At 47.3% G+C, this 27,449-nt stretch overlaps 1 protein-coding gene across 6 annotated transcripts in view; it reads right to left on the reverse strand.

Annotated features, from left to right (window-relative positions):
• Positions 1 to 277: 277 nt before the first annotated feature.
• The window catches only part of COL26A1 (collagen type XXVI alpha 1 chain), a 169,749-nt gene continuing 142,577 nt past the window's right edge, over positions 278 to 27,449 (reverse strand). For 4 of the 6 annotated variants that reach the window (XM_038158299.1, XM_038158303.1, XM_038158301.1 and 1 more), the window contains 9 exons: positions 25,441 to 25,557; positions 24,044 to 24,196; positions 17,708 to 17,800; positions 16,338 to 16,399; positions 13,907 to 13,969; positions 10,282 to 10,326; positions 8,919 to 8,963; positions 8,225 to 8,309; positions 278 to 4,965 (listed from right to left, as the gene is read on the reverse strand). In XM_038158299.1, the coding sequence (XP_038014227.1) occupies positions 4,793 to 4,965; positions 8,225 to 8,309; positions 8,919 to 8,963; positions 10,282 to 10,326; positions 13,907 to 13,969; positions 16,338 to 16,399; positions 17,708 to 17,800; positions 24,044 to 24,196; positions 25,441 to 25,557 (836 nt within the window). In that variant the 3' untranslated portion in view covers positions 278 to 4,792. The remainder of the gene's footprint in view (positions 4,966 to 8,224; positions 8,310 to 8,918; positions 8,964 to 10,281; positions 10,327 to 13,906; positions 13,970 to 16,337; positions 16,400 to 17,707; positions 17,801 to 24,043; positions 24,197 to 25,440; positions 25,558 to 27,449) is intronic. The other 2 variants (XM_038158300.1, XM_038158302.1) reach the window with 2 other exon arrangements.

A 27,449-nucleotide genomic window follows, 5' to 3' on the forward strand; every position in this document is an offset into this window, starting at 1 on the left:
CCTGCAGACAGATCTCTCTGCAGAGGAGTCAGCATCATCAAGGGCAGGGAGACCCAGCTCTGGTTTTAGGCAAGAAAGATCCTTTTTGCCTTTTTTGCCCTTTTTGCCCCTCCAGCTCACAGCAGGGCCTTCACGCACATCTTGTTTTTAAGAGCCCTGCCAAGGAGCTTTCCCAAAGAGAAGGCTGAGATGTCAGGAAGGAAAAGCCCTGATTCCAGGCTGCAGTTTGCTTGAACTTGCTCTGAACTTCATAAATAGAGGACACCTGACATGATATTCATTTACAGTAAGTTTATTTCTCAGTGCATTACATGAAAGGTCTTTGGTATTTGTGGGTCCTTGAATACTGTTCCCACTCTGCTCCGTAAGAAAATGCTGAATACAAAACATTCCATATACAGTAACAAACCCCATAGCAAATAAAGAGAAATAGATATTTTGAACAATAACATAGCAATATGAAAACAGATAAGTAACCATGCAAGAGGTGGAACAAACAGGTCGTGTTTACAACAAACATTAAAGCCTGCCATAAATGAGTTCATCCTGTCAGACGAGATTTATTCTTGCTCTAAGTTAAGAAATTACACGTGATTGCAAGATACTGCCTATGGCTGCCCTATAAAAGACCAAATGGTTGTAAAGCTGATCCCCAGGACAGAAGCCAGGACCATTGGCACACATATAAAACACACTGATATAAATAAAAAAGGTACTGTGTAAAATAACTGGTGAAGAAGTTACCATTTCCTTCTGTGGCTGGGAATGTGCCTCGTGAACAATTATAGCACCTTTCAATCCCTTGGTTTCACAGGAAACCAAGAAATCACAGAGACTCTGAGTGGTTTAACCCCTACACCCCCAGTGGAATGTCATCTTGAGTCAGACAGATGTAAACCTGGAGGAGGATGGGTTTCCAATCATTGCATCAGGAGGGAATTCCAGAAGCTGGTTGTCTTTGGAAGCCTTTGTCACAGTGCTCAGGGTCCCATGTGACAGCAGCTCATGGCAGACACTGGAGCAGAGCCCACACAGCAGCAGCACATGCTGCTCTGGGGCTGGGTCTGATTTTTAAGGCCTGTTCCTTTGAAAGTTGATGACAAAATGACTCTAGAGTTTGGTGGGAGCAGGTGAGGGCTCTTCTCTCTAGTTAATTCCTATTTCCCTGGGTTGCTATCAATTCCTTACAGTAAGTGCAAATTAGACCCTCTGGAGAGGAGCATTCCCTGCCTCCCAGGAGTTGCAGGTTGCTGGTGAATGTGAGGGTGCATGACTTGCAAAGGGTTCTGGTTGTGCAATGTGCTGCTTCTGGTTAGCTCAGGGCAAGGAAAACACTACTACTACCATAGCTGAGCCAAGTCAAAAACACACTGGAGCTCGAACAAACATCAGGAATTTCAAAAAAGTCTTAGGGAGAAAAAAAAAAAAGGAAAAGAACACACTATGGTATTGCACAGTATGTATGTAAGATAAAGCACTAAACATTTCAATTAAAATATATTTCTAAATGAGCACGCCTTCAAAATAAATCCCCTAAGTTACATAGACATGGCAAGAAGCATTATATGTCCTGGCTGAAATGAACCTCAGGATCCTGCCCATGACGGAGAATGTGGTTTGAGTGGTTTGCTTGGTCATCAGTGTCATCAATGTCAGTGTGTGAGGCTGTGCTCACCTTTAAATGTCATTAAACTGCGGTGGCATAACAGTGTGGTGCAGCCCTTTTGTGAGTGGAGAGGAATGAAACCCCAGCAGAGAGAGAAAGTCCATCTGGTGTAATCCTGCTGTCCCCCATTTAAAGATACAGAACCTCATCAGAGAGATGGGGCTAAACAAAGCAAGGAGAAAAAAATTACATAGCTCATACTATCAATAATTAAAGTGGTCTCAACCCAAACCTGAACAGCCTTTTGACAATTGACTTGGCAGGATTAATTGCAAACAACTTCCATTAAATTTTGCCTTCATCTTGTCAGTAATTTGTTTTAAATAATATAAAATTCCAAATCCATGTCAGTATGAATGCCTCAGCAATGTGACTAAAGCATTACTTTGAATTCAGAAGACAAACTTGGAGAAAGAAAGATTTCTCTTCCAGTTCAGCGTGAAGCCTCTGAAATGCCAGGGAAGTAAAAATGGCCTCGTTGTATTCCCTCTTACCCAAATTCAGCCCTGTAGCTACAGGACCAGTGAAACTGAATTTCCCCGTTTCCCTTTTTAAAGGTTGCTTTGGTTGGGTTTGGTTCCTGAAGCTGCCATGAGGACACATTGCTCCTGTGGCCTCAACTACAGCTGGCACCAGCCTGCCCAGTGCACGAGTTTAGGCTGAACTGAGATTTCTCCTCACTCCCCAGGCCTGATTTTCCAACACCAACTGGCTGATTTATCTCCTGGAAGCCACCAGTGAGGTCTTGGAGTGTCCATGTGATACAGACCAAGATGGTCCCAATTCACCCCAGAGGTAACCAAGTACTTCTCAATTCCTGCACAGGAATCAGCCTGCAAATGAGGAAACATCTTTTTTTTTTTTTTTTTTGACATTTAATTCTTAGATGGAATGATTATTCCAAGAATGTTCCCATGGCTGCCCCTTGCTTGGCTGGCCACAAACAGAGCTCTTGCCCTGCCAGTGGTGAAGGAGGGGCTTGGGCTCTTGGAGCAGCACAGACACCTCAAAGTCAATGCTGGGTTTAGATTTAGTGCTGGGGGTGAAAGCAAGATGCATTCAGAGAGGCTTTATTTCCTCTCCCAAAGGGATTGCAGTTACAGGATGGCTGCTTGAGCTCAGGAACCTGCTGGACGTGAGTTTTACTCATTTCCTTGTCTCTCTACACCACGCTCCAGCTGTAACTCAGAGTGCAGCCAGGGACCTCCCCAGGCTCCTGCAAAGCTCTGGGCTTGTTTCGTGGGAAATTCAATCATTCAGATGCACAGCCTGAACCAGGTGGGCTGAATGAGCCCCACAGCTGGCACTGACCAAGCAGGGGGAGGATGCCAAAGCAGGGCAGGGACTTGCATCCCTGCTGCCTCCAGCATAGCTGGTTGTTATTCAGCTGCACAGCAGTAAAAGCAAGGTTCTGGTGCTTGCTCAGCATCAGCTTGTGCCATTTCACCTGGCTGGGGATGGCTGGATTCCTGAGGAGCAGGGCCAGGTGAAGGCATGGTGGGGTCAGCCATCCTGAAGGAGCCTGTAACTGCTCATTTGTGGAAATGCCAGGCTCCAGGCTCTTCAGAGGAAGGATTGGGATTGGGCTCTGTTGGTAGCACTGCCATGTTTACAGTGCATATGGACAGTCAATTTAATGCTGGGCTGGCAGAGCTCCTCCATTTTTAGCCTCATTTCCAGTGGGCTTTGCCCTGGGAAGATCACTTGGGGTGCTGAACTCAGGGACTGCAGAGTGTTTTCTTTGGAAAGCCTCAGACAGAAACACTGCAGCAGTGCAGCCCAACTTGCTCACACAGCTGTGTTCTACACAGGGGCCTTAACACAACTCAATTTGCTCACTTTTGTCCTGGTCTGAATTTGAGAACTGTCAGAATGTGGGAATTAAAAAGTAAAAAATAGTCCAGTCAGTTTTGTTGATTAATCTCCCCCTTCTAACAAAAATCACTGTCTACATGAATGACATCAGCTTGTCTGACCTGGTTAGCACAGCAGGTGGAGTGATTCATTTGTCACTGAAGGGCAGGTTCAACTCCGTAAACCTGGAAGCTGGTACTTCCCCTAAAATAACCAGTTATTGCAAAAAGTAAAATGACTCTGTATTTAACTCCCAGTGCAAGATAAGCTCTTGACAAGACTAATTCCCTAGGCTGTGGTTTGTTCCTACACTGTCTCCACATCCAAATGGTGAGGATTTACTCACAAGATTAAAACAAAACACTGTGAAAACATTTTTCCTGATTGCTGTAGGATTAAGAAACTATTGCAAAATATCCTTTTCTGTGAATAGCTACTGCCACCACTTAAATTAATTATCTCTGGATGTATGCACAAGCTGAACGCAGTATGGGAAAATTCTTGCACAATTCCATCATATCTCATGCAAACTGCTCTATGTTTTCACAGAAATAGTCTAAATTCTCTAAAGATAGACAGAAAGCCAATGTTTCCATGAACATTTGCATCAAAAGTCCTTGTTTAGCCAACCACAAATAGAAATAATGTCACTCACATGCAATTAGCAACATGAAAAGCCAGGATTTTGTTGCTAAAGTCCAGAGAGCCGCCTGAATTTTCAGAGCAATACTTTCAAATGTACTTTGTATTCTAATTTGTTTATTGCTTAAAATAAATCCTTGCAGGTCATGCTTTCATGGCCTGTGGAAGTGGCACCTGGAAGTCAGTGTGACACCAACACAGGAAATAAAAGCAGATGTCTCCAACTGCAGCAATGGACAAGGCTGAGGCTTGGCTTTGGCTCTAGGTGGGATGGATGGGCTTGGCCAGTTAAGCAGAGCTTTATTGAGTGACTGTCAAGGGCAGTGAGAGAACAAGGGCAGGGTTAAACCCTCGAGGCACAGCCAGGAGGTGCCACTCCTGTAGGCAGCTTCTGAGACACCTGACAATTGCTATTCCAAAGGCAAAACAACAAAATCAAGGAAAACATTCTCAAAACCCTCTCTGAGCTATGGATAAGTCATTCCCTGCAACCAGGGCTCAGTATTGGCCAGGGAAGGAAACCCAGCCACCAACACTGCAGCCTCCCACCCACTCCATCTGCAGGGTGCAATTAAGCACTGGGTACTGGATCTTTAACTGCAGAACAGGCAGGGAGGACACAGAGTGCTCCTACTTCATCCGGTGGCTTCTCCTTCTGGCTTCAGCATCATCCAGCAGGGAGGAGAGGATCTGGTGGGCCTGGGGCTGCCGGGGTCCTCCTCGCTTGATCTTGATGCTGGTTCTCAGGGGGGAACCTGGGATCACATCCTGTCCAGAGCCTGGCTCAATGGAAGACAAAGAGTCTGTAAGGAGAGAAAGTCATGGGAGAGCACTATTTAAAAGGGGAGGCTGAGGAAGACACTCGTGGGCCCTTCTGAGTGGTTCCTCTTCTGGAGCAGTGTGCTCCCTCCTGTTTGCTCTCCATGCAGGAGGCAGCTTTGGAGCTACAGCTTTGCTGCCATCACACTTCTCCTGCATGAGATGTTTCCCCTCTGCTTTGTCTGAGCTCTTTGGGTAAGTGCTTCTACTGCAGGGCCTGTTCTCCTTTGTATTCCATTTCTAAAGTGCTGTTCTTTTATTAATTATGAATTTACTTGGACTGCAGCAACTACTCAGCACTGCCCACAGACTCCTGGTGTTGGAGGATGAGCTGGTGGGCAGTGGGCAGTGATGCTCTTAGGGTTTAAGTACCATTTCCCTCCTAGTAAAGGACATTTGGAGGCACTGAAAGGATTGAATGGAAGGATTGGCCCACCCTGAGCTGCAGCCAAATCAGCAATAATGCTGGGGATGGATGGTGCCTGTCCCTGCTCCCAGAGCACCTCCAGGTAACAACCTCCTGCTCTTCCCTTAGCTGAACAACTTCAACATACACTGCTCTGGGTCACTCTTCAGCAACAGATGCTGGTGGCTTGATCTGCCTCATCATTTCCAATGCCCCAATTTCTTCTTCCTTCTGCCTCCAGAGCTGGATGTTTGTGGTTCCCTGCCAGGAGCGCAACGTGCCAGCCTTGGTTTGATCCCACCAGGCAGCGTTTCTGTTTCCAGTGAGATTTTGGCTGCTGGAGGATTTGGGCTCTGTCTGCTGGCACCAAACCCTGCCAAACAATTTGGGCTTTGCTGTGTCCTGCTGGGCTGCTCTCTGCAGCTTGCAGGCCAGGTCAGCTGCAGCTGCCCTCCCAGGGCAGAGGAGAGGTTTGTTTGCTGGGATGTTTTGCCTTGTTGCTTGGGTGGCTGTGGTTTTGGAAACCACACTCAGTGGGAAGGTTCTTGGGAAAATGAGCGCATGGGATTGGTATTTCTGAGTGGGGTTTTAAAGCTGGGCTGCCCCAGAACCTGTGGTCAAATCCTTAACACCTACACTGGGAACATGACCAGACAGTTGGTGCTGGGTGATTTAAACCTCTGTGGTGCTTTTCAGTCCAGGGAGGTCTGTGCTCAAGGAAAATATTGTTTGTTATTTAATGTCTATTCTATTTGTTTGTTGGGGGTTTTTAACTGTGTACACGAAGATGAACATAACTGCACAAGGAAAATATGCCTTACTTTCCAAGTTCCCTTTCTAAATGGTATTTTTAGGGCCTAAAATATGTGTGAAGTGAAAGAATGGAACTATTTCAAAAGCACTGAGTAGGAATACAATTATCAATACTTATGGGACAAAAAAACACCCCTAAAGTCATACAATATAGGTGTTTAAATAAGACCTAACCACAGTGCACAATTAAAAAACCATCCATTTTTGCTGATGCAGCTACACTGGTATAGAAGTACACATGGGTGTAAATACCTCATCTCCATCCCAAGCAGTAACAGATCAATACAAATGGTTTGCTGAAATGACTGTTTCAAAATATCAGCAGCACACGCCTTGTTGCTGCTGTATTTCCAAAGAGAATGTGAAAACCAGCTAAATCAGGCAGCTCTGCTGGGGCAAGGCTGTGTGAACCCCACTCCCAGGGTCTAAAGGAGATTCCTAAGGATGTGATTTTTTGCTTTATACCACTATAAATGAAGGTACAAAGCAAAAACCAAAGGAGGCCCAGATCCTGGCTCTTGTAAATCCCCTGTTCTAATGGACTCATCCAGGGAACCCCCCTATCCCTCTTCCCTGGAGATCACCCCAGCTGGCACGGGTTGCTGCCTAGGAAATCGAGTGGGCATCTCCCTGGTACCTCCACCAGCTCAAAGCAACACAGCATAAAAATACATTTTTCTACCCTTGGAATGAAAATGTGAAGTGAAGCAGGATTAGAGCAGAGGTAAGGTCAGGGTGAGTGTGGCTGAATCATGGGGTTGTGATTCAGGGTTTCCCAAAAATCTTATGCTGTTGCTGCCTGTTGCTTTTGGAAGTAGAACCTGGAGCCTCCAAGGGCAGGAGGCCACGGAGCAGAGCAGGCTCCAGGCCAGGCCAGCCATGCCCTGGCACTGGAAGGGTCCAGCAGCAATTCCATCCCAGCACTCTGGCTCCAGACAGGGCTGGGATCCCAAGGTGCTGCCTGAAGTGCTTGATTACTGCAGTGAGGCACTGTCAGGACTGCTGGGCATTTTAGCTACTTAGCTTAAATCAGTGTCCAAAGGCCACATCCCAATAAAAGTGGATGCTGATCTGAGGGGAGGTGTGAGGTGGGCTCACAAGCAAGGCCAGGAATGAGGTTGCATGTGTCAAGGACAGAAAAGTGCTCTGGGACTTGCTCAGTGCCATGGAGCAGGTTTGCTGCTCACAGGCTGGGGTAGTGGGGCCAAACATTTTGCCTCTAACTGTGCTTCTGAAACACAGAAGGTGTTTGTTGCTCTGGCACAGCAGGGTTTGGCAGGTGTGAGAGAATTGATCCTTGGCTGCCCCAAAAGGAACAGGCTGGCAATAACCAACTCCTGTGACAATAACCAACACCATCCTGTGGTTAAGGGAAGAGAACATTCTTTAAGGAATGATGTACACACTCTACCAGTGATGGGAGAGCCAACAGCCTCAAGAGATCACAAAAATCTATCTGAATGTAGAACATTTCTTTAAATCTGACTGTGAAAATAGGTTTCATGTAAGTTATGATCACAAAATGTTCAGGGATCACTGATTTTCAGGCTGACATGGCAGCACTGTCTGAGCTTTCTCTGCAAAACGTGGTGCTGCACAAAGCAAGGGCCTCAGTGGTGTTCAAGTCACTTGGAAGATGCTGTTAACAGGATTAAATGATCTGGCCTAAAGACTTGAACAAGCAGCTCTGTGGGAAGCTGGTGGATGATCTGTGCCACATGGCTTGAGCTGCTGCTCATGACTTGGCTGCCTGAACTGTAACAAAAATCACTGTAAGGGTCATTTCACCTGCTACTGGAAAGCCAGAGGAAGGAGAACAGCTGCTGGAACTCAACAGTTCCAAGCACCCCTAAGTCATGGTGCCTAGTTTTGAAAATGGGGCTTGAGCAGAGATGAGGAGATGAGGATAACTTATTCTTGGAGATGAGTTCTTTACAGAGAGCTCAGGAGAGTGGGAGGATGTTAAACCATCAAGCCTGAGCAGAGCCCTGGTTTCTAGAGAAGAAAACCTCAGCAGTGCTTACCATGAATTCCTATCATGTGCTCAAGGATTAATACCCTCTCAGCTAAAATCTTCAGAGCCTCTCGAAGCTGTTGGACACCTTCCCCCTGCAGGAAAGAAAACAAAACTAACATTGGAATGTGTTGCAGAATAGGCTTCTTGTCCATAATGTCACTTTCATAGCACCAAACTCTGCAGTGTGCATGTTTAAAAATGAAAAGATGCAAAAGAAGAGATAACCTAAGCAGGAGTGCAGGAGAAATCCCTGTTCAAAAAGCTCCTCCTGTACATTCAAGCTGTAGTTTGTTGTCATTGTCACCTTAGGTGTGGGCTTGAAGGGCTACAGAGATGTTGGGAAGTATTTCGGGGATTGAGAGCAGAGATGTGAGAACTCCAGTGCTCTGCACATGCAGTGTGATCTCTTCTGGGAGTCTGTCCTCAGCAGCTGGGAGGGACAATAAGGAAGCAATTCCCAACCAGCTCCATGTGACAGAACAACCTCTGGGGACTGAGGTGCTCAAGAACATGGTGACAACATGGCCAAGGAAACCTCACAGACCAGGATTTCTGACACACATTAAATTCAAACCCAAGGCACACTTGCTCTGCACATTTAACTGTGGACTCACCCTCTGGCCCCCAAACCCACCTGCCAAAGGGTTGAAGGACAGCAAAGTGACAAAACTAAAAGTAAAACAGTAGAAACACATCCTTACATCAGCACCTTTGTCACCTTCCTCACCCTTCTTGCCTGGTTCACCCTAAAACAAAGGAAGGAAACTTGGTTACACGTGGCTGAGGAGCCTTCCAGGACCTCTTGGATCCCTCCCCACCAAAGGAGCAAATTAAAGAAGCAGTTCATCAGCAGAAAACACATGGACCTTCATGCCAAGGGCCAAAGTGCTCTCCTGAGCTTTGCCATGGCTCCTGTCAGCTTCCCAGGAGGTCACCACCACTTCTAACACAAATGAACTTGTCCAGGAGTGGCCAAGCTGCAGGAGGAGCCACCTGCCATGGCCTGGGCCCCAGCAAGGCCAGAGACACCTCACTGGGCTCTCAATGAACAACACTGTATGCTAAACCACAGATAAATTGCTCCTTTCCCCCAAACATGCACGTGTTCATCTTGATTTAGAACACAAAACCCCTCCATTCTGCTTTCATTAATTAGTCACATCACTTTCTGCCTCTGAAGATGCTCATTAAGCTCTCCTTGAACAAAGATCTCTCTGTGCTGGGAACATTGCAATCATGTTTCCCCCCAGCCAGGAAGTTTCATGCACTTTCTGAAGAGCAGATGACAGGGAGAGATTCAACCACTCTAAGCTAACCATAAAACTAACAATCTAAAATAGAGTGGAAAGGCTTGGGCTCCTCAAACTTGTTGGACATCCCTGAGACATCTGCAAAGCAGAGGTGAGCACGGGAGGAAGAACCAAGGAAAAGGCTGTGTGAATTGTATGAAATTATTAGGTGGAACCAAGGAAGAGAGATGAGAACCGTCCCAGAGGCTCTGGGGCTTCTTTGGAAGCTGCCAGTCAAAAAATCCCCATTTTTCTCCACTAGATCTCTGTCAGCCAACCTTCATCACCATTGGTTTGTTTCCACTGGCCATATGTGCCAGTGCAGACATTCCTCTGGGCATCTGTTCAGGTATTGCCAAAAAATCATTTGGAGACAGCTCTCAACCTCATTACAGGGTCTCCAGCTCAGCTTGGCCAGCTGGGGTGCAGGAGGGAGTTGAGAGCAGCTGATGGACTTTGAGCTGTTTAACTGTGCCCAGGTTTGGGCTCTGGTGGTGCCAGGAGCTCCTGGGTGTGCCCAGCTCTGGCCAGAGGGATCTGCAGGCACAGCACAGCCCCCCTGATGCCCCCTGGTCAGGTCAGCACTGTGCTTTCCACCAGGGCATGCTTCATTTGCAGAGGGATTCGTTAGGGTGAGGGTGTCTGTGGAACGAATGTCTGAGCTGGAGCCAGCAGAGCTCAGCTCTGAAGCAGCTCCAGGGCAGCCAGTGGCACCTGCAGTGCCAGGCACCAGCCCCACCTGAGCCTGGCACCCACCCACGAGTGCAGCACTTACAGGAAGTCCCTTAATGCCCCTCTCTCCAGGCAGACCTGCTTGCCCCTGTTGGAAATAAAGGCAGTGTCATTAGGAGATACTTTGCCACTTGACAAGAACACAGTGTAATTTTTACTAGTGGAATTAAGATGGCTTAGTGGGAAAAAACCTTACACTTGGGATAATGTGTACAAAAAATTCCTCTCCCTTGACATTATCACTTAGAGACAGCAAAAGGGGGTTATGGTTTTCTGTCAAGTATCAGCTCCAAATCCCATCAGGCTCTGGAGGAGCTGGGGTGGATCCAGAGCTCCTGAGCTCAGTGCCCTCCCTGTAAGGCGATTAGCAGGTTTTTTGAACTTTCCAGCAGTCAGTTACATTATACCAGGAAGGAATTTGGCTGGAGATTTGTTCCTTACAAAGACACTGCATTCTTCTCTCTGGTAGAAGTGATGGGCTGCTGCTGCCCCAGCCAGAACAGAGCCCAGGACTCCCACCAAGCACTGATTTAATCTGCTCCTGCTCCACACACCCCACAGCTACTGATCAAAACACAGGTACAATATTTTGGTTGGTTTGTTTCTTTCTCCTGCTGTGCTAATTTTCACATTGTTCTCAGTGAGGGGCTTTTGTTCTTTTTTTTTTTAATTATTTTATTTTTTCTTTAAGAGAAGCAGTTTGAACTAGTATTGATTTGGGGCAGAATGAAATTCTGTTGAACTGAAGATCATCTTTTCTCCTGTTTTCCTCCACAGTGTTCCCACCCTGGAGCAGCTGGGGCAGGGCAGAATCCCTGACCAGAAGAGCAGTTACAGGTTATTTAGGGAGAAAGCAGGAGCTTGGGAAGAAGAGGCAAAATGTAAAAGCATTTCTAGAAATCCATTCATGAAACAGCCACATATTTCCCCTGGCTCTCCCCCTGCAGACACACACAGCAACAAACCCATCCTTTTTCCCTCAGAAAAGCTACATATATGGTGGCAGATTTCTGCAGTGGAAAGGAGAGCTGCTGGGTTTGTGTCCATCAAATTTGTATAAAACCAAGGGGCACCTACAGAACATTCCCATGGAATGAGTTCCTATGGAACGCCTTGCCAGCACCAGGAACAGACCCCTATGGACAGGGAGAGCTCTGGGAGAAAGGCCCAGTCCGTCAGGTGCTCCCAGTATCTTCAAAGGGAAGTACTTGGATTGTGCACTGGAGGGAGCAAAGCTTGTGAAAAAGCACAGGCAAGAGGAAAAATCTCAGAGAGAAGCACAACAGACTGAAAGCACATAAACAGCCTGTGCTCCATGTCCAGGAGGAACAGAAAGGATGTTATCAGCTTAAAGGGGATCAAAGGATATTTAGGCTGGATGTTGGCAGTATCTTTTATCCCAGGCCTCCCTGGCTGTTGCTCTGAAGAGTGCCTGGAGATGCTGTGGAGCCTCCCTGGCTGGCAGAGCTTGGGATGAGCAGAGGCTGAGCGTGAGCAGCACACAGAGCTGAGCCATCCAGGGGCTGTGCTCTGACTGCTGCAGGTCTCTCCCACATCTGTTCTCTCCAAGATTAAGCAGGAAGAATGTATAATAACATTTTCTCAAATCTCAGTAGCTGTTGTAAACCCCCCTCCCCTCTGCTTTTCTTTGCAGCTGCACAGCTCCTCTGCTCGAGCCCTCATTTTTATCCACCAAACCCCAAATTGCAGCATGTAGTTGTCAAACCAGCATTCAAAACCACACTCACAACAGACAAAAAGCACACAGAGCATCCTGCAGAAATTCTGACAGAAAAAGCTGTCAGCTTCCCTTTCCACACTAACAGGAAATATGAGGGGTTTTATTCTATTTATCAAGACATTTTGATATTTGAAAATCTCATTTGTCCCAGACCTAAGAGGAGAATTACAATTCTAAATCCCTAGCAAGGAGGGAACAAAACCAAATTCTAAGGGATCTGTCAGGAGTGAATGGACACAATGCAACAGGACTTTGTTTCAAAGTAAGTGTAGTAATAATATGGTATATTAGTAGTAATATTAGTAATATGGTCGACCAGAAACTACAGCAAAATATTAAATACATCATCGAGGAGGAGTTTTATCAGTATCCTGGATAGAAATGTGACACTTTGCCACACACCATGCCCTTCCATTTTTTAAGCTGAAAATAAAGATTGAGTGGCAGTGAGATGTAGTTGGTAATCTGTGCATCCATCTCATCAGTTAAGGTTTTGCTCTCTACCAGAATCTTGAATTCTAGTCCCAGAACTCCATCAATCTATTTGTAAAGCCAAGTCATGCCCAAGTTGGCTGAGCTGCACAAGGAAAGTGTTACAAACAATGACCAACAGCCACTCTGTCTTCCAGGGAAGTGCAAGTGATTTCTTACAAAAGAACAGGACCAAGACCCAAACCTAAAATATAACAGAGATTTCCAAAGACAGATGTGCTCACTCTCAGATAGCTGCTGCTCCTGATCCCTCAGGAGGGGTGAAACAAGCACCTTGCACAGAGGAGCAGTTTGTGGTTATTCCCAGGAATTTGAGAAGTCAGCACATTGGAGTTCACTGATCTGCATTTGTCTCTCCTGGCTCTTTCAGACATCCCTCTGCTCTGCTGGATTGGAAGGGAGCAGGAATGCAGAGGAGGTTCTGCCATGGGGGAATCACCCACCTGCAGCCCCCATTCACCCCCCTTGGTGGGACAGGAAACTTGGAAGGAAAGGGAGCTTGTCTCCCAGAGCTGTGGCAGTGCAGCCACCACTGCAGACATCCATCACTGCAGAGGAACCAGCCAATGTTTTCCTCCTGGTCTTTGTCCCCTCCTTTGGCTCTCTCCATGCTGGGGTCTCAGTGGTTCTCCACAGTCCATGGTGCCCATGGCACACCTAAGGGCAGATGATCCTCTTCCACCCACGCCACTCCCAAGTGATTTTGTGCTCCTAGACTCACCCAGAGATCTCAGACCATGACCTTTTGGCAATTCAGCTGGACAGAAGCAGCCAAAGGCCCAAATGCCCCTTTCAAAGCCTTCCCAGTGCTTGAATGCTGGGCTGGGAATCTGACACATTTATACCCTTGTCAGATATTTCTCTGGTAGTTCCTAAACTTCACCAGTTTGGAATTAACATTTCAACAACCTTTTTGTTCTCAGTTTAGTTATCAGCACTGGACAGCCCACTAAGGACTGAGGCACATAAACATTAAGGACATGACTTCAATATTCCAAATATGTTAAGAACATCATTTGACCTGGAGAATGAGTTTGGGTCAGGAAAAGTCTGGTGAGTTTTTAAAGCCTTAGGGCTGCAGAAGGGAGAGTTCAGTTAGACCTCTCAAAACACTCCACACTAAACAGCTTTGGCTGGCTGGTGGAAAAAAGTTGGTCTCCACAGGCCTTTATACACCATGTCTTTGCTACCTCTTTGGGGTAGCAAACCTAAATCAGCAAATCTGCTAATCTCTTTGGAGAATACCTGACTTTGCAAGGAATTCAACTCTTTCTCTGTACAGGAAACCTCATCTTGGTTCTTGCAGAAACCCCAGAAATTCTGCATTTTAAGTTGGAGGTGGCTGTGGCCCCACTGCATCTGTGAGACCTGTGCTGTGTATAATTCCACAGCCTCCAAAAGCTGTGGGAATCTCCCTGTGCCTGTAAAACCTTACTCTCTCTCCTCGGTCTCCTTTGGATCCTTTTGGTCCAGGCTGTCCTGGAGATCCTGGCAAGCCCTAGAAGAGATGCAGAACAAGAAGGAATTAATTTCTACTGTGCAACCTTTGTGTAGGTGTAGTGAATACATTTCCCAGTGATCCTCAGCTCCTGAAAACCTCATACACCCATTAAGCAATTGGGCTGGATTCTCTTTTTCCCTCAAGCAAACACAACAGGAGCTCTGTTTGCAGATATCCCGAGCCCAGCACTTTCTGCAGAACCCTCTATTTGGTTCTTTTAATGCTCTGCAGGCCCCTGATGTAACATTTTTTTGGGGTCAGTATGACAGGACAGTTCTTGTTCTCAGTTACCAAGAAGAAATTAATACACAGGTAGTATGTTTAGCTTAAAAATCCCCACTGCTTCCCCCTACTTCTTAATTGCCTCAGTGGGTGGCAGGAGCAAGCACACATACCTGAAAATTAATTGGATTGTGTAGTGGAAATTATTTTGAAGCTATTCACTCACCCTAATAAACAATTTTGAAATTAAGCCCAATCTCTGCTAATAATTTTACTCCCTGGGTTGAACAAATCTATAAAGCAGTCACCAATGGCTAAGAAGGGCACAGTCTCCAGATTTCTCCTAATTGAACTGCTATGCAGAAATCGATCCAAATTCTTCACTTATCCACCCAGAGAAGCCACAGTTATTAACCAGACCAAGAGAGAACAAGATTGTTTGTTTATATTCAGCCTGTCAGCTCTCCTTCTCCCCATAGCCACGTACAAAATGCTTTTTTTCCACCTCAGGTGACTTGTACATTGTCTTGGAGGCTGCAGAAGTGAGTCTGGAGCTCCCCTCCAGGCCACTGGGGATTTAAGCCAGCCTGGTTAGGAACAGCCCCCCCAAATCCCCACATCAGCACCCAGAGAAATGGGTTTTGTAGGCCCAGAGAGAAAGGACAAAAAGCACACAGAGCATCCTACAGAAATACTGACAGAAAAACTGAGCATTGCTGTGAGGAGCTCAGTGCCTGTGACGTGGCCCAAGGAGGTGGCACACACGTGATTTAAGGGTGCAAACGAGGAGTCCTCTCCCATTTCAGCTGGGAGCCAGCAGTGCTCACCAGCAGCACGTTGTTCCCTGCCTGCAGCCAGCCCCACCAGCTCAGCTGAGCTCCCCAGACACTCAGGCCTGGCTTAGGAGGCTCCCTGGGGCTGGCAGATGAGGTAGGGCACAGAGCAGGCTTGGCCCTCTGTCAGACATGCAGCACGGACAAAGCCCAAGTGTCCATAAGCATCCTTTGCTCCTGACAGCTCTCAGCAGTGTGTGAGACAGGGATGCTCAAGAGCACTGAATTCCACAGTGCAAAAATAAAAGGCTTACAGTGTGTGCTGCGTGTCAAAAAGCCAGACTCTGCTGCAGAATCTACTTATGAATTGTGAATTACCTTATATTTAATGATGTTAAACTGCATCTGTCATTTGGCTGCCAAATCTCTCACTGTGTTTGTATCTATCTGGAGTTTCTCATTGTTCTCCAGAGTATTTCCTAATTGAAAGGATTCTGCTACACTGGCAAACTTTCCCTAACCTGTTGTTCATTGCTTCTTCAAAGTGGTTAATAAACACATAGGTAAAATCTTCTCTCTCTATTTTCAGTTCCAAGCCCCCTCCTATCAGATCTGAGTTACATCCCTCTATAAAGTTACTTAACCTTTCTCTGTGCTCTCCAGTCATGTGGGATTCCTTTGAAAAATTTGATGCTGCTGTTTTACCTCCACATTAAGCAATATTCTTCCCAAAACTGAGTCCCTTTGTATCAGCCAACCACAGTTTGGAGCAGTTTGGCAGTTCCCTATTCATGACTTCACTTCTTTCCATTTAATCAGCTTTTTCCATCCATGTGAGTACTGTGCCCTTCTTCTACCATAAATTCTTTGGAGTGAGTTTTTCCCACTCCATTATTATCTCCCCCCTCCACAATGTTTGTATCAATAAATAATCAAACTGATGGGAATTTGTGATATTTTTCTTGAATAGGAAGTGCTATGTCTGGAAAAGTAGGCTTAACACATTCACTCTGGTGAATTGTTGAATTCCCATTGATGCATTTTTGTTCTTTTTATGTGTTCCACAGGAAATGCAGAGTTTTTCTATTACTGTGTTAGTAAAGCCCATGTCAGATCCTTTGCATCAGCTCAGGCCACAGTGAACTGTTTTGACACAGCAGCAGCACAATGTGTAGTTATGATTAAGGGAAACTCTGGAAAGCACAACCACTTCAACCTCTTAAGCCAGAATGAGAAAAAGGAAATAAATCACAGAATTTCATGGGGAACACAACAGCAGATCTAAGATTACTCTCCCTCCTTGTGCACGGGATGATGTTTTATCCCTGACCCCCCTCTGCCCTTCACCCCAAAGCACCAAAGCACCTTACTTGTGATCCAGGGGCTCCAATGGGTCCTGGGGGCCCTTTGGGTCCTGAAGCACCTGGTGGCCCTGGTGGGAATCATAATTGGAGACAATGTTAAGGAGACTTAGAAGGAAGAACCCTAAATTCCAAAGGCATGCACATTTTTCATGTTCTGCTGAGTCTCCCAGTGAGTGAGAACCTTTCATCAAACACTGGATTACTGGACACCCACATCCTGACAACACATCCCCATGCCCTAGGGGGGATGTTAGAGCTCTGGGAGGAAAAAAAGGTGCAGTAACATCCACATTTCCATTCCTTAAAATTCAGCTTTTGAGAAAACTGAAACTAGATCCATGGAACAGCTCCATGAGAGTGAGACACTGCAGGTGCTGGTCCTGAAGCAACCTCAAGTGGCAAGGGAAGCCCCAGGGCTGCTGCTCTTGTCAGAGATAGGAGAGGCTGAGTGGGGCAAAGCAAAGCTCTCTCTTGGTCTTCAGTCACTGCAGTGGCAATAAATTAATTTAAAATCTGTACCACAGGAGAGCTGCTTCCAGGATGTGTTAAGCACCATCTAAACAGGTCAACTTGTCTCACACAGTGACTTAACAGATTCATTCCTTTTGAAAAAATAATTATATCTCAACAGTAGCTGTTAAATTATACCTGCAGATGGGAGACAGGATATTTGCTTAGCCTGAACTTAGCAATCTCCTCTCTGCTTTAGTTGTCACAACCCTTGAGATGAAACAATGTGGACATTATACACAAAGTACAGCTGAATCAGCCTCAATCATTAATGCACCATACAAATGCTTAAGTCAAAGAATAAAGGAATTGAAGGATAAATGAAAGGCCCTCATAATGAAAGGAGAAGCCTTTTCTGCAACTAATGGGAGTTGACTCCTAAATATGCATCATACAGGGAAGTGCTGACGTCTGCAGGAATATTATCATTTAAGCCACCCATCAGCACAGAGAGAAAGAAGGCTTGTCACTGAATTTTCATCTCAGATTCTGATTTCAGTTATACTGGTGAAAATCTGGAATTGCTCAAACTGGCTCCAAAGTCTTCACAGACATCACAGAGCATCTGGCCAGCCCCTGCTTGGTGCAGCTCTGCAGCGACAGGACAGGTTTGCAGCAGGGGGAGAACAACTCTGCTCTCAGGAAGGAATCACTGAACCTACTTTTAAAAACATCTTTTAATTAGCTCCTTTCTCAAGATGTAAAGGTCAAACCATCAGCCACTATCAACAGATAAAACCCAGTTACTTCTTGCCAGTGAGGAGCCCCCCCTCCCCTGCAGGCACCCACGGACCAGCCACTCTCCATCAGACGGGCTTTGCCCTCCTGCCCTCCCTGCCAGCCCCGAGCCCAGCCCCGGCTGTCACCTGGTGGCCCCACGGGCCCCGGGGCTCCCCGCGGTCCAGGCAGCCCTGCCATGATGGTGTCGATGACGGTGGAGGCCAGCTGGGCTTCTCCATCTGCAGACAGAGCACAGCTAGTGTCACAGCAAGTGTCACAGCTAGTGTCACAGCTAGTGCCACAGCTAGTGTCACAGCTAGTGTCACAGCTAGTGTCACAGCTAGAGTCACACTTAGTCCTGAGCCCAGCTGGAATCACAGCTACACTCGAGCCCAGCCAGGATCTCAGTTAGTGTCGAGCCCAGCCAGGATCACAGTTAGACTTGACCCCAGCCAGGATCACAGTTAGTCTCGAGCCCAGCCAGGATCACAGTTAGTCTCGAGCCCAGCCAGGATCACAGTTAGTCTCGAGCCCAGCCAGGATCACAGTTAGTCTTGAGCCCAGCCAGGATCACAGTTAGAGTCGAGCCCAGCCAGGATCACAGTTAGTGTCGAGCCCAGCCAGGATCTCAGTTAGACTCAAGCCCAGCCAGGATCACAGTTAGTCCCGAGCCCAGCCGGGATCTCAGAAATCCTCTGGCGCCCGTTGCTGGCCGCGGGCCGGCAGTGCTGCAGGATGCTGAATTTGGGCTCCTGGAGCAGCTGCCCTTGCTCTCCAAGAGCTGTTGTGAAAGAGGTTTTACAGACACTTCTGTGAGCCACAGAGAAGTTTGATAAGAGGATCCGTGTTTGCCCCTGGAAGAATTTCCTACCAAGGTCGTTGATGTAGAAACCAAGAAAGAAAGAAGGAGAAATAAGAGAAATCTGCAACTTCCTATTCCAATAGCACTTGGTTTGTCTTTCCTGACCAATGAGTAAAGTGTAAACTTAGGAGTTTTGTAACAAAGTATAAAAAGCATGCATGCTATAATAAAAACAGGTTTAAAGCCTTCTGAAAATGAAGTGTTGCTTTGTATTGTCTCCATCACAACCATGACAGGCTGTGAGCCCCTCATCCTGCAGAGCTGCTCCTCTCACCCCTGAGAACCCCAGACAAGCTGTGCTTCCTCTCAAAACCTTGGTGTTTAATCCACCTGTACAATCCTGCCTTGGAATGACTGACCCCAAGTTGGCCATCCCCACCACACACCTGGCTTGTGGCTGCCTGGCAAGTGAAGCAGGGGTGTGGGGCTCCCTCCTGCCTGGCACCAGGACCTGCTGAGCCTCCCTGGCAGCACAGCCCCCAGCCCAGCCAGCTCACCTGGGCAGGTGCTGCTGGGAGGTGCCCTGAGGTCTAAGGATGCAGGAAAGCCCAGGGATGTGCTCTGCTCCCTCCACGTGCTCAGGAAACTTTCCTGCCATTTAGGATTATTTTAGGTGTTCAACTGGGCAGGTTCACTGAGCTCTGGGAAATGGAGAGAAATGGGAGTGGAGCAGGGAAGGAAAAGCCAGCAGCAGGAATTGGAGGAGTTTTGTGCTTTTGCACATCTTTCTCAGCTCTCTCCAGTCAAGAATAAACCCCAGCAGCCTGTAGCTGTCCATATTTTCCCTCAGCCTGGAGCCAATAGGTTTCTATTCAGTTGGCAGCTGAACAGAAAACCCAAAACTATAAATAAAAAAGCAACCCTCAGTATGTAATGCAATGTCAAACCCATACTTAACAACCCTGTTCCCTGTGGACCTGTTCTGTGGCACACCTGTAATCTGGGGTGGTACCTGTCTGACAGCACCTTTCATCTGAGCACCCCACGACACTTTGGGACAGTTGTGGAAACCTAGAGCAAAAATTCAGTGAACAACCAAGCCAACAAGGCCACAAAACAAGGACAAGAAGAAGGAACCCCACATCCTGGTGCTACCAAGGCTTTCTGTCCTGACCCTTTGGACCGACAATAAATCTCCTGTTTAACCTGGATGAAGATGTTGGCTCCTGGTCACCAGGATGGCAAACCCTCTGAAAACCCCACATTTTCCACAGCTGGAGGCGCCTTAAAGAAATAATGTCCATCTCCTCCTGCCCATGACCTCAAGCTTACTCATGTTTCCTTCCACCCATCCCTGTAACTCATCACAGTAAAATTCAGGGGAACCCTGGGCAGGAAAAGGCTGGGAATGTCTCACTGCTAATGTCAAGTGACACCAGGAAGGTCAGAAGGGTGTTTGCTTACTCTGCAGAGTCCAGCCCAGAGGTCAGAAGGTGAACTCCCCAGAAATTTTAGCAGCCACACTGTGAAGCCTTCCCAGCTTCTGGTGCGTTGGCAGTGATAGAGAGAGCTTCCAAGGCAGGTGTTTGAAAGCAGTTCCCAGGGAAAACTGTGCAATGGCTGTGGCTGCCAAGGATGACCTCTGCAATGCCTTCCTGGCAGCAGCACAGCACAAGGTCCACCCCAGATCCTTCTAAGAACCACTTTTTGTGCCTAAAGCCTGAATGCAAACAGGTATTTATCTGACTGCTGTTTCTAAACCCATTCATCTTCCCCCTCCTCACAGCCCTGAAACAAAACAACTGAGACTCTTCTCATCTTCAGGAGGAAAGGTACCCCAGTGAAGTGTGTAATCCAATTAATTTGAGTTTTATTTGACCCTGTCAAAATCCATCACAGCTTGGGAGTAAGATGAAATTGGGAAATGAGCATCAAACAGCAGTGAAGACTTTAACAGTTGCAGAGCCTTTTGTTTTTAAAGTGATCAACAAAATCAACTGCACATCCACAGAGAGGGGCAGAGGGTGGACTGCAAATAACCAGAGTTTAATTTCGGCTGGAGGTAAGCCAGGGATAAAGATTTGGGTTACAAAACATTCCAGCTCAATGGCACATTATTACCATGACAGTTACTCCCACAAATCCACCCCTCCTGACATTTGACTCAACATTATTTAATGAAAGGTGATTACATGATTGTGACACAGAAGAGAGCTCTGATCAACAACCCTTGGGCTCAGCAGCTCCTGCCTGGCCTGGGCAGCACAGGACTGTGCCAGCTCCTTCCTGGCCAGGCAGGACTCACTTGGAGCCAGGTTTCTTTCCAGGATCAGCTCTGAATGAAACACACTGTGAATGAGATGGGACTGAAGTGTGTTAAAACACAGCCCTCATATTTTTTAAAGGATTGCCTCCATATTCTCATAAAGCAGCAGGAAGAACTTGTATCTCCTTATAAACTCCCTTATAAATGGGGACATTCTGGGGCTCTCTGCAGCTGGAGACTGTTAGAGCAGCCACAAAACAGCATCAAATGGCAGCAGGAATCTTCCCTTTCAGCCACCTCCTGCACTGACCCAGGCTCTGCTGGGCTCAAGAGCTGGATTCTGGTTCAGTGCTCCTGGGTACCCCAAAGCAGCAGACAATGCTTCATTTGAGACTTTGATCCTGAATTTGCTCCAGGAGCTTTCCAACCCCTATCCAAGCCAAGAGGAGGAGTGAAACCAGTGTGGCCTGCTCAGGTAGGAGCACCTGTGTTCTCTGGAGTGGAACAGAGACACCCTGAAACAGCACAGAAATGCCCTGAAGGACACAGTGAAAGCTGCCCAGCCAGAGCAGCACAGGCAGCTCAGGGCACTTGGAAAGGATTCAGTTTTCTCAATTCCTTTTCTCTTCTCCTTCCCCTTCACTTCCTCTGCTCTGTTCTCCCTCCTCAGACAGGGCCTTGCTGGCAGCTGGGATGCTGCTGCACAGATCCCTCTGACATGCTGGGCACACCATCAGCTACTCTGCCTCAGTTTCCCCTGGCTCTCCCCTCAGGGAGTGGTGGAGTCACCATCCCTGGAAGTGATAAACATGTGTGGCTGTGGCCCTTGAGGACATGGTTTAGTGGTGCTGGGCTGATGGCTGGACTTGGTCTTGAAGGTCTTTTCCAGCAGTGATGATTCTATGAAAACAGGGTAATTTTATTTCTTGTGTCCTTTGCAAATCTTCGAGCTGGAAGGAAACAGCCCTCAAGAGGGAGAGTTGCATTATTTTCCCTAACTATTCCCTAGAAATCCCCAATGTTAGCACAAGGAATAGGAATGAGCTGGCTCTAGCCCATGTACCTGATCACTCATTTTTAAGTGGCAGGCAAAGTGAGAGGTCCCAGCAGCAGCAGCCCCAGCAGTGGGGAACAGCAGCTCAGCTTCTGGCCAAGGGCTAAGGTTTCTGACTAAGGGATAAATTCCCTCATTATAGCCTTGATTTGTAGAGACAGGATGGAAATGAAGTAATCCTGTCTTAATTTTTTTTCTGCTACCTGATCTGGAGGGAAAAAATGGGACCATTTCTTTTACCACAGCACAAGGAAACTGAGAAAATATTTGTCTCCCTATTTCTGGCTTCTGCCTGCAGACAAATATTGCCAACAGGAACTTGTTGCAATTAATAAAAGCACAGACATTAACCATGTTCAGGCAGAACCAAACTCGGTATAATAACAATAACCTGATACAGCTCTCACATCTCATTCCCATTAGCAGGAATATGCTTCCCTCTGCTGTCAGCAGCTGGAATTTTGTGTTTATAGTTTTCAGATGTGCTCCTTTCAAAACAAGTAAACACATTTTTAAAAAGCTAAACAGAATTTACAAGGCTACGTTTTACTGGTGGCAGAAGATCAGCTTTCCACCAGCCTGTAGAAGGCAAAATCAGCCAAGAGAGAGGAAAAATGGTAAGAAAATAAACTTGATACTGCCAGAACACTGTCATGGTGACATAGATATTTGCAGCTGGATTTGTACTAAGAAAAAGTGTCATAAAATCTTGGGCTACTCCTTCTGCAAACCAAGAAATGCACAGGCATGGAGGGAGGAATGCCCAGGGATGGAAATGGAGCAGTCACCATCTCCTCTCTGTTCTCAAGTCCCTGTGGCTGCCCAGTGCTGGCAGAGACAACAGAAATAATTATCCACCATTTATCCTCTCCCGTTTGGGCACAACACTGAGTTCACCCTCCTCACACATCAGCTGGGAAAGCCATGCAAAGCCTTTATTCACTTTTTAATTTATCCACTGATCACAAGGAAGAGTTTAATTCCAAGGGTGGTTGGAGGGAGGGGGCAGCAGCAGCACCCAAACCATCCTTAGGGATCACTTGGAATAAAAGGCAGAATGTGTGACCCTGAGAGGAGTGAGACAAGTGTAATGCAAACTCTCCTTGTTCTCAGGCTGATGAATGCAGCATGCTGATGTGTGTTTTGTGAAAATCTCAGTCTTGAACCTCAGTTATTCACCCTGCTCATACACCCTAAGTAACTGAATACGAAATCGAGCTGTTAAAATTCCCCCTAAATTAAAAATACAGCTGTTCACTTTTGGGAAAAGGAGTCTGGAGAGCAGAGTGGGTGGAAGGGAGGGGAAGGGAGAGCTTGAGATAACTGTCAGACATGGGGAGACTTAGTAATCCTTGGCTGTAACTAAGACAACTGGGCTTTGAAGCTGGACAGGAGCAGCAGGGCTGGGGAAGAGGCACAGCTGAGCTCTGGGGGAGTGGAGGTGGGAGACCCAACAGAGCAAGGGCAGACACAGCTGAGCTCTGCTCCCTCATTAGTACCTGCCAGCTCCACAGGGCTGGACCAGCAGAATCAAGCCCAAATCTGAGAGCATTCCAATCCAAGTGCAGGATGTGCCTTTCCTAGAAAGCCTTTTCTTGCCCTGCACAGCACATAAATCTATTTTTAAAATCAGCACAAAGAAACCCTGGCCCTCCTGTTACAGGGAAGGGATAAATCAGGGTGTCAGTCTGGACTTTCCAGTCCATAATTCTGTGTTTTGTGTGGATGTGGGATAATGTGGATGCACCAGAAACACAGGTGGAAGAAGCATCTGCAGGGGCAGGGAAGGAGACACATTTAACACATGTCTTTGTGGTAATTCCAGAGCTGCAAATCTCCAGTCCTTGCTGATTCCTGAGCAGCCCTGACACTCCAACACCATAACAGTGGCACCAAGAGGGCTCCAACCCCACAGCTTTGGTGCACCAGCACCTGATCTGCCCCTCTGGACCCCTCTGGCCCTTTCTCTCAGGTGATGCTAGCTGAGCTCTGTCATTTCACCAGAGACCCTCTTCCCACTCCTGATGGAAGCTTACAGGACACCAAATTGCCTCCCCAAAGCTGTGATGAACCTAAAAAAACAGGCACAGAGAACAAAATCCTCCAAACCCTGCTCTCACTGACAATTGAGGAGAGCAGGGACTTCGTTCTTCATCTTGGAGAGGTGAACTCTCAGCAGCTTCCAAGATGTTCCACCTTGAACAGGAGCTTCCAGGAGCCCCACACAATGCAGGGAGGCTCCAGCTGCTCCCAGGGCCTGGCAGAGCCTGGCAAGGAGGTGGGAGCAGAGCTGAGCTGCCCCGTGCCTGCCCACTCTGCTGATGCCACAGGAGAACATGGGAAATGAGGAGAGAACTTACTTTCTTTTTCAGCTGTGGGCTGGAGTGAGTAGAGAACCCCTTGCTGGAAGGTGAGAGGGAGGCTTGGGGTGGCTGGTGGCCCTGGAGGACCTGGGGGACCTGGGATCCCAGTTTCTCCTGGAAGTCCTCTTGGTCCTTGAGGTCCCAACATCCCTGTGCAGAGGCAGGAGAAGAGTGTTAATGCCTTTGGGGATGTGCTAATGATGCTATCCTTGAAAAGGCAGCAAGAAGACAAAGGATTTCTGTCCTGAGCTGCATAGAAGAGTGAGGAAAATAGAAAATAGAAACAGCTTCCCAATTTTCCTTCTTTTTTTTTTTTTTTTTTTGTTGTTTTTTTTTTTTTTTGGTTTGGTTTTTTTTTTTTGTTTTGTTTTGTTTTGTTTAGCATCTTCCTCTGCAAAGGAGAGAGCTTGGCTTGGCTCAGAGGTGCTGCCTTTGAGCAGCCCAGTTGCTGAAAGGGTGAAATCTCCCCTCTCCCTGAGGCTGAGTGAGAAACTACAGGCAGCAAAGTGTGAAATCAAATCCTCTTTCCCTCCAGGTACACCTGTGTCACCTCCCTGCCAGGAAGCAGAGTCAGTCCAGCAGCAGACAGATCACATGTCCTGTGGGGCTCCAAGGCTCTCCTTACAAACTGAGAAACCAAAAAAGCCAGACACATCCTTGGCCAGGCCTTGGCCACTGACAGCTCGCCAGAAAGTGCCAAAAAGTGTTCAGGGCTGCTCTCACATTTAAGGCACTCTCAGGGTTTTAAATCTTAACCAAGCTCAGGCTCACAAGGCACAGAGCCTGAGACAGACAGACAGACAGACAGACTGAGCCTTTCAGACACACAGAGCACTGAGCCTGAGGTCTGGCACCTCTTGTGCAGTATCACCTTCATCAAAACATTCAGGAACGTTTGGGGAATGAAGAAAGACTCCTAGCTCAGGAATGGAGTGTTCTCTGAAAGAATGGCCTCCTAACCTTTTCCCTTAACATAGAAAAGCATCATTAGTTTGACATCCTGGCATCTGACAGCTTGACACAAATGGTGGAGAAAAAAGGGAGTTCAAACAGGCACCCAGTGAGAGGGTTAAACAGAGAATGCTCTGCTCAGAAGGCTGACAGGTCACAGGCTCTTTCTTACAGCTCCTGAGCAGGATGGGGAAACATGATCCTGCTCTGCAGCTTTCTGGGACAGGCTCTCTCCTGCTCCACAGGAAATCCCAGGGTCAGTCATTGCTCCTGCAGGTGCTTGCCTGCCCTGGGAGCTCCTGGCTGATTCCAGCTCCCAGGGGACTCACTGGAATGGATTTGATACCAGCTGAAGATGCTCAAATCTTGTGTGTCTGGCCTTGTCTGAGCTGCTGTCACAGACAATTTGTATGAAGTGAACCACCTCCTGTCACAGGACTCACCTGGTGGCCCTGCTGGGCCTCTCTCCCCGGGCTGCCCCTTCTCTCCTTTGGGCCCTGGTGGTCCTGGGAGCCCAGTGGGTCCAACTGGGCCCGGGGGACCAACCTGTCCTGGAATCCCTGGAAATGTTCAGAAAGGAAATTAGCTGGAAGTTAGGACACTGCTGAGGTCAGAAAGGCTTCAGCAACCTCGAAACCAGAGGGGAGAGACTCAGTGATGCAAAGGGGAGAAATGCAGCAGTGCACTGACAGGGGGGCACTGCTGGCAGGAGCTGTCTGGCAGGGAAGCCAAAAAAGCCAGACTGGACTTTGCTTCTCCTCTTCTTCCTTCAATCCTGTAAGGAAAAAGCACATGCCCATGCACAAGACCCTCCCCAAAAAGTCAGCAGGATGTGCACCTGTGTAACCCCACATTTCTCTTCACAGAGAAAAGCAAGGCACAATTCTTATTCCCAAGAATATTCTAAGAATATTCCCAAGAATATTCTTATCTCATTTGCAGTGCCTGTGTTTGTGCAAAAGTAGAATGCAATATGGAGATTGCTGACCCAAAGTGATGGTGTTTTGTTTGTAGAATGCAATATGGAGATGATTGCTGACCCAAAGTGATGGTGCTTTGTTTGTAGAATGCAATATGGAGATTGCTGACCCAAAGTGATGGTGTTTTGTTTGTAGAATGCAATATGGAGATTGCTGACCCAAAGTGATGGTGTTTTGTTTGTAGAATGCAATATGGAGATTGCTGACCCAAAGTGATGGTGTTTTGTTCCCTTGGCCCATCAGGGCCAGGTGTGTGTGTGTGTCAGGACTGTTGAGACAGTCATGAGATTCAGTGCAGTGGAGTGCAGTTGAGTGCTTGGCAGATTCAGTTTAGATGTAATGTAATATAGTGCAATATGATATAGAATAATATAGTATAATAAAGTAATTAATTAGCTTTCTGATAAGATGGAGTCAGATGCATCATTCTCTCCCCCTCGTCGGGGTTGCCTGCGAATGCAGTACACCTCCAGCTGGGATGTGCTGGGCAGAGCTACACTGAGCCCACACTGTCCCCTTCCCAAGGCCTGAATGGCTTTGCCAGGTCTGGGTGTCCTTTGCTGGCTTCATCCAGACACACATAAACTCCTGGGCCATCCCAATGTACCAAAATACCCAAACCAGATTTGCCAAAGAACATCAAACCCTGTCTCCCACTTGCTCTGTTCACACCACCCAGAGGTTCTGTATCAGTGACGTTTCCCTGGTTTCTCCTGAGTTCATTCAGCTCTCAGGGCTCCACGCTGTGCTCAGGTTTTTAATCCCAAAGTGACATTAATGCCCCCAACTTGTGCAGGAACTGGCTGTCAGTAATGAATATCACTGAGCAGGGTGCTGAGCAGGGTTCCAGGGCAACACCAGGAGCAGTGATTGCAGCCCAGTGGGATGTTTCTTGGCAAGCCCACTCAGACACCCGGAAAGCCCAGGAGAGATGCAGAGGCAGCATTAGGGATCTCAAAGTCACCACTTCTGGTGACACTAAATAATATCTTAATGCTGCTTTCCCCAGACTACCAAAATAACAACAACACTTGGCAATTTTATGGTGCTGTTCAGAAGAGCACTGCTGGTCTTAGGCTCGCATGAGAGACATTTAAACACTGTGCAAACAGCACTGAGGCTTTAATGCCCTGGAGGTGTGGGCAAGTGGGTCTGTCTGCTCAGATTAAGTGGTTAATGGTTACAACAAAGGCATTAACTGTCAGAGCCAAGAGAGTCAGAGGCTCCTGGTTTCTGGGCTACCAAAGGGCTCAGAGTATTTGAAAGCAGTGGCAGATGCAAGCTCCAAAGCCACAGGGAGATCAGGATGAGTCCAAAGTTCAGCACATTCAGATTTCAGATTTTAGTCCCTGTGTTACAGGTGACCACAACACAGCACAGCAATTTAAGGTTTGATCAGCTCTTAAGGAGTGTCTTACTCCTTCCCAGGTATCAGGAGAGGTACTGGACCCCCCAAAACCAGTGCCAGCAGA

This window comes from Motacilla alba, chromosome 19, assembly GCF_015832195.1.
Source record: "Motacilla alba alba isolate MOTALB_02 chromosome 19, Motacilla_alba_V1.0_pri, whole genome shotgun sequence".
Classification (NCBI taxonomy): Eukaryota; Metazoa; Chordata; class Aves; order Passeriformes; family Motacillidae; genus Motacilla; species Motacilla alba.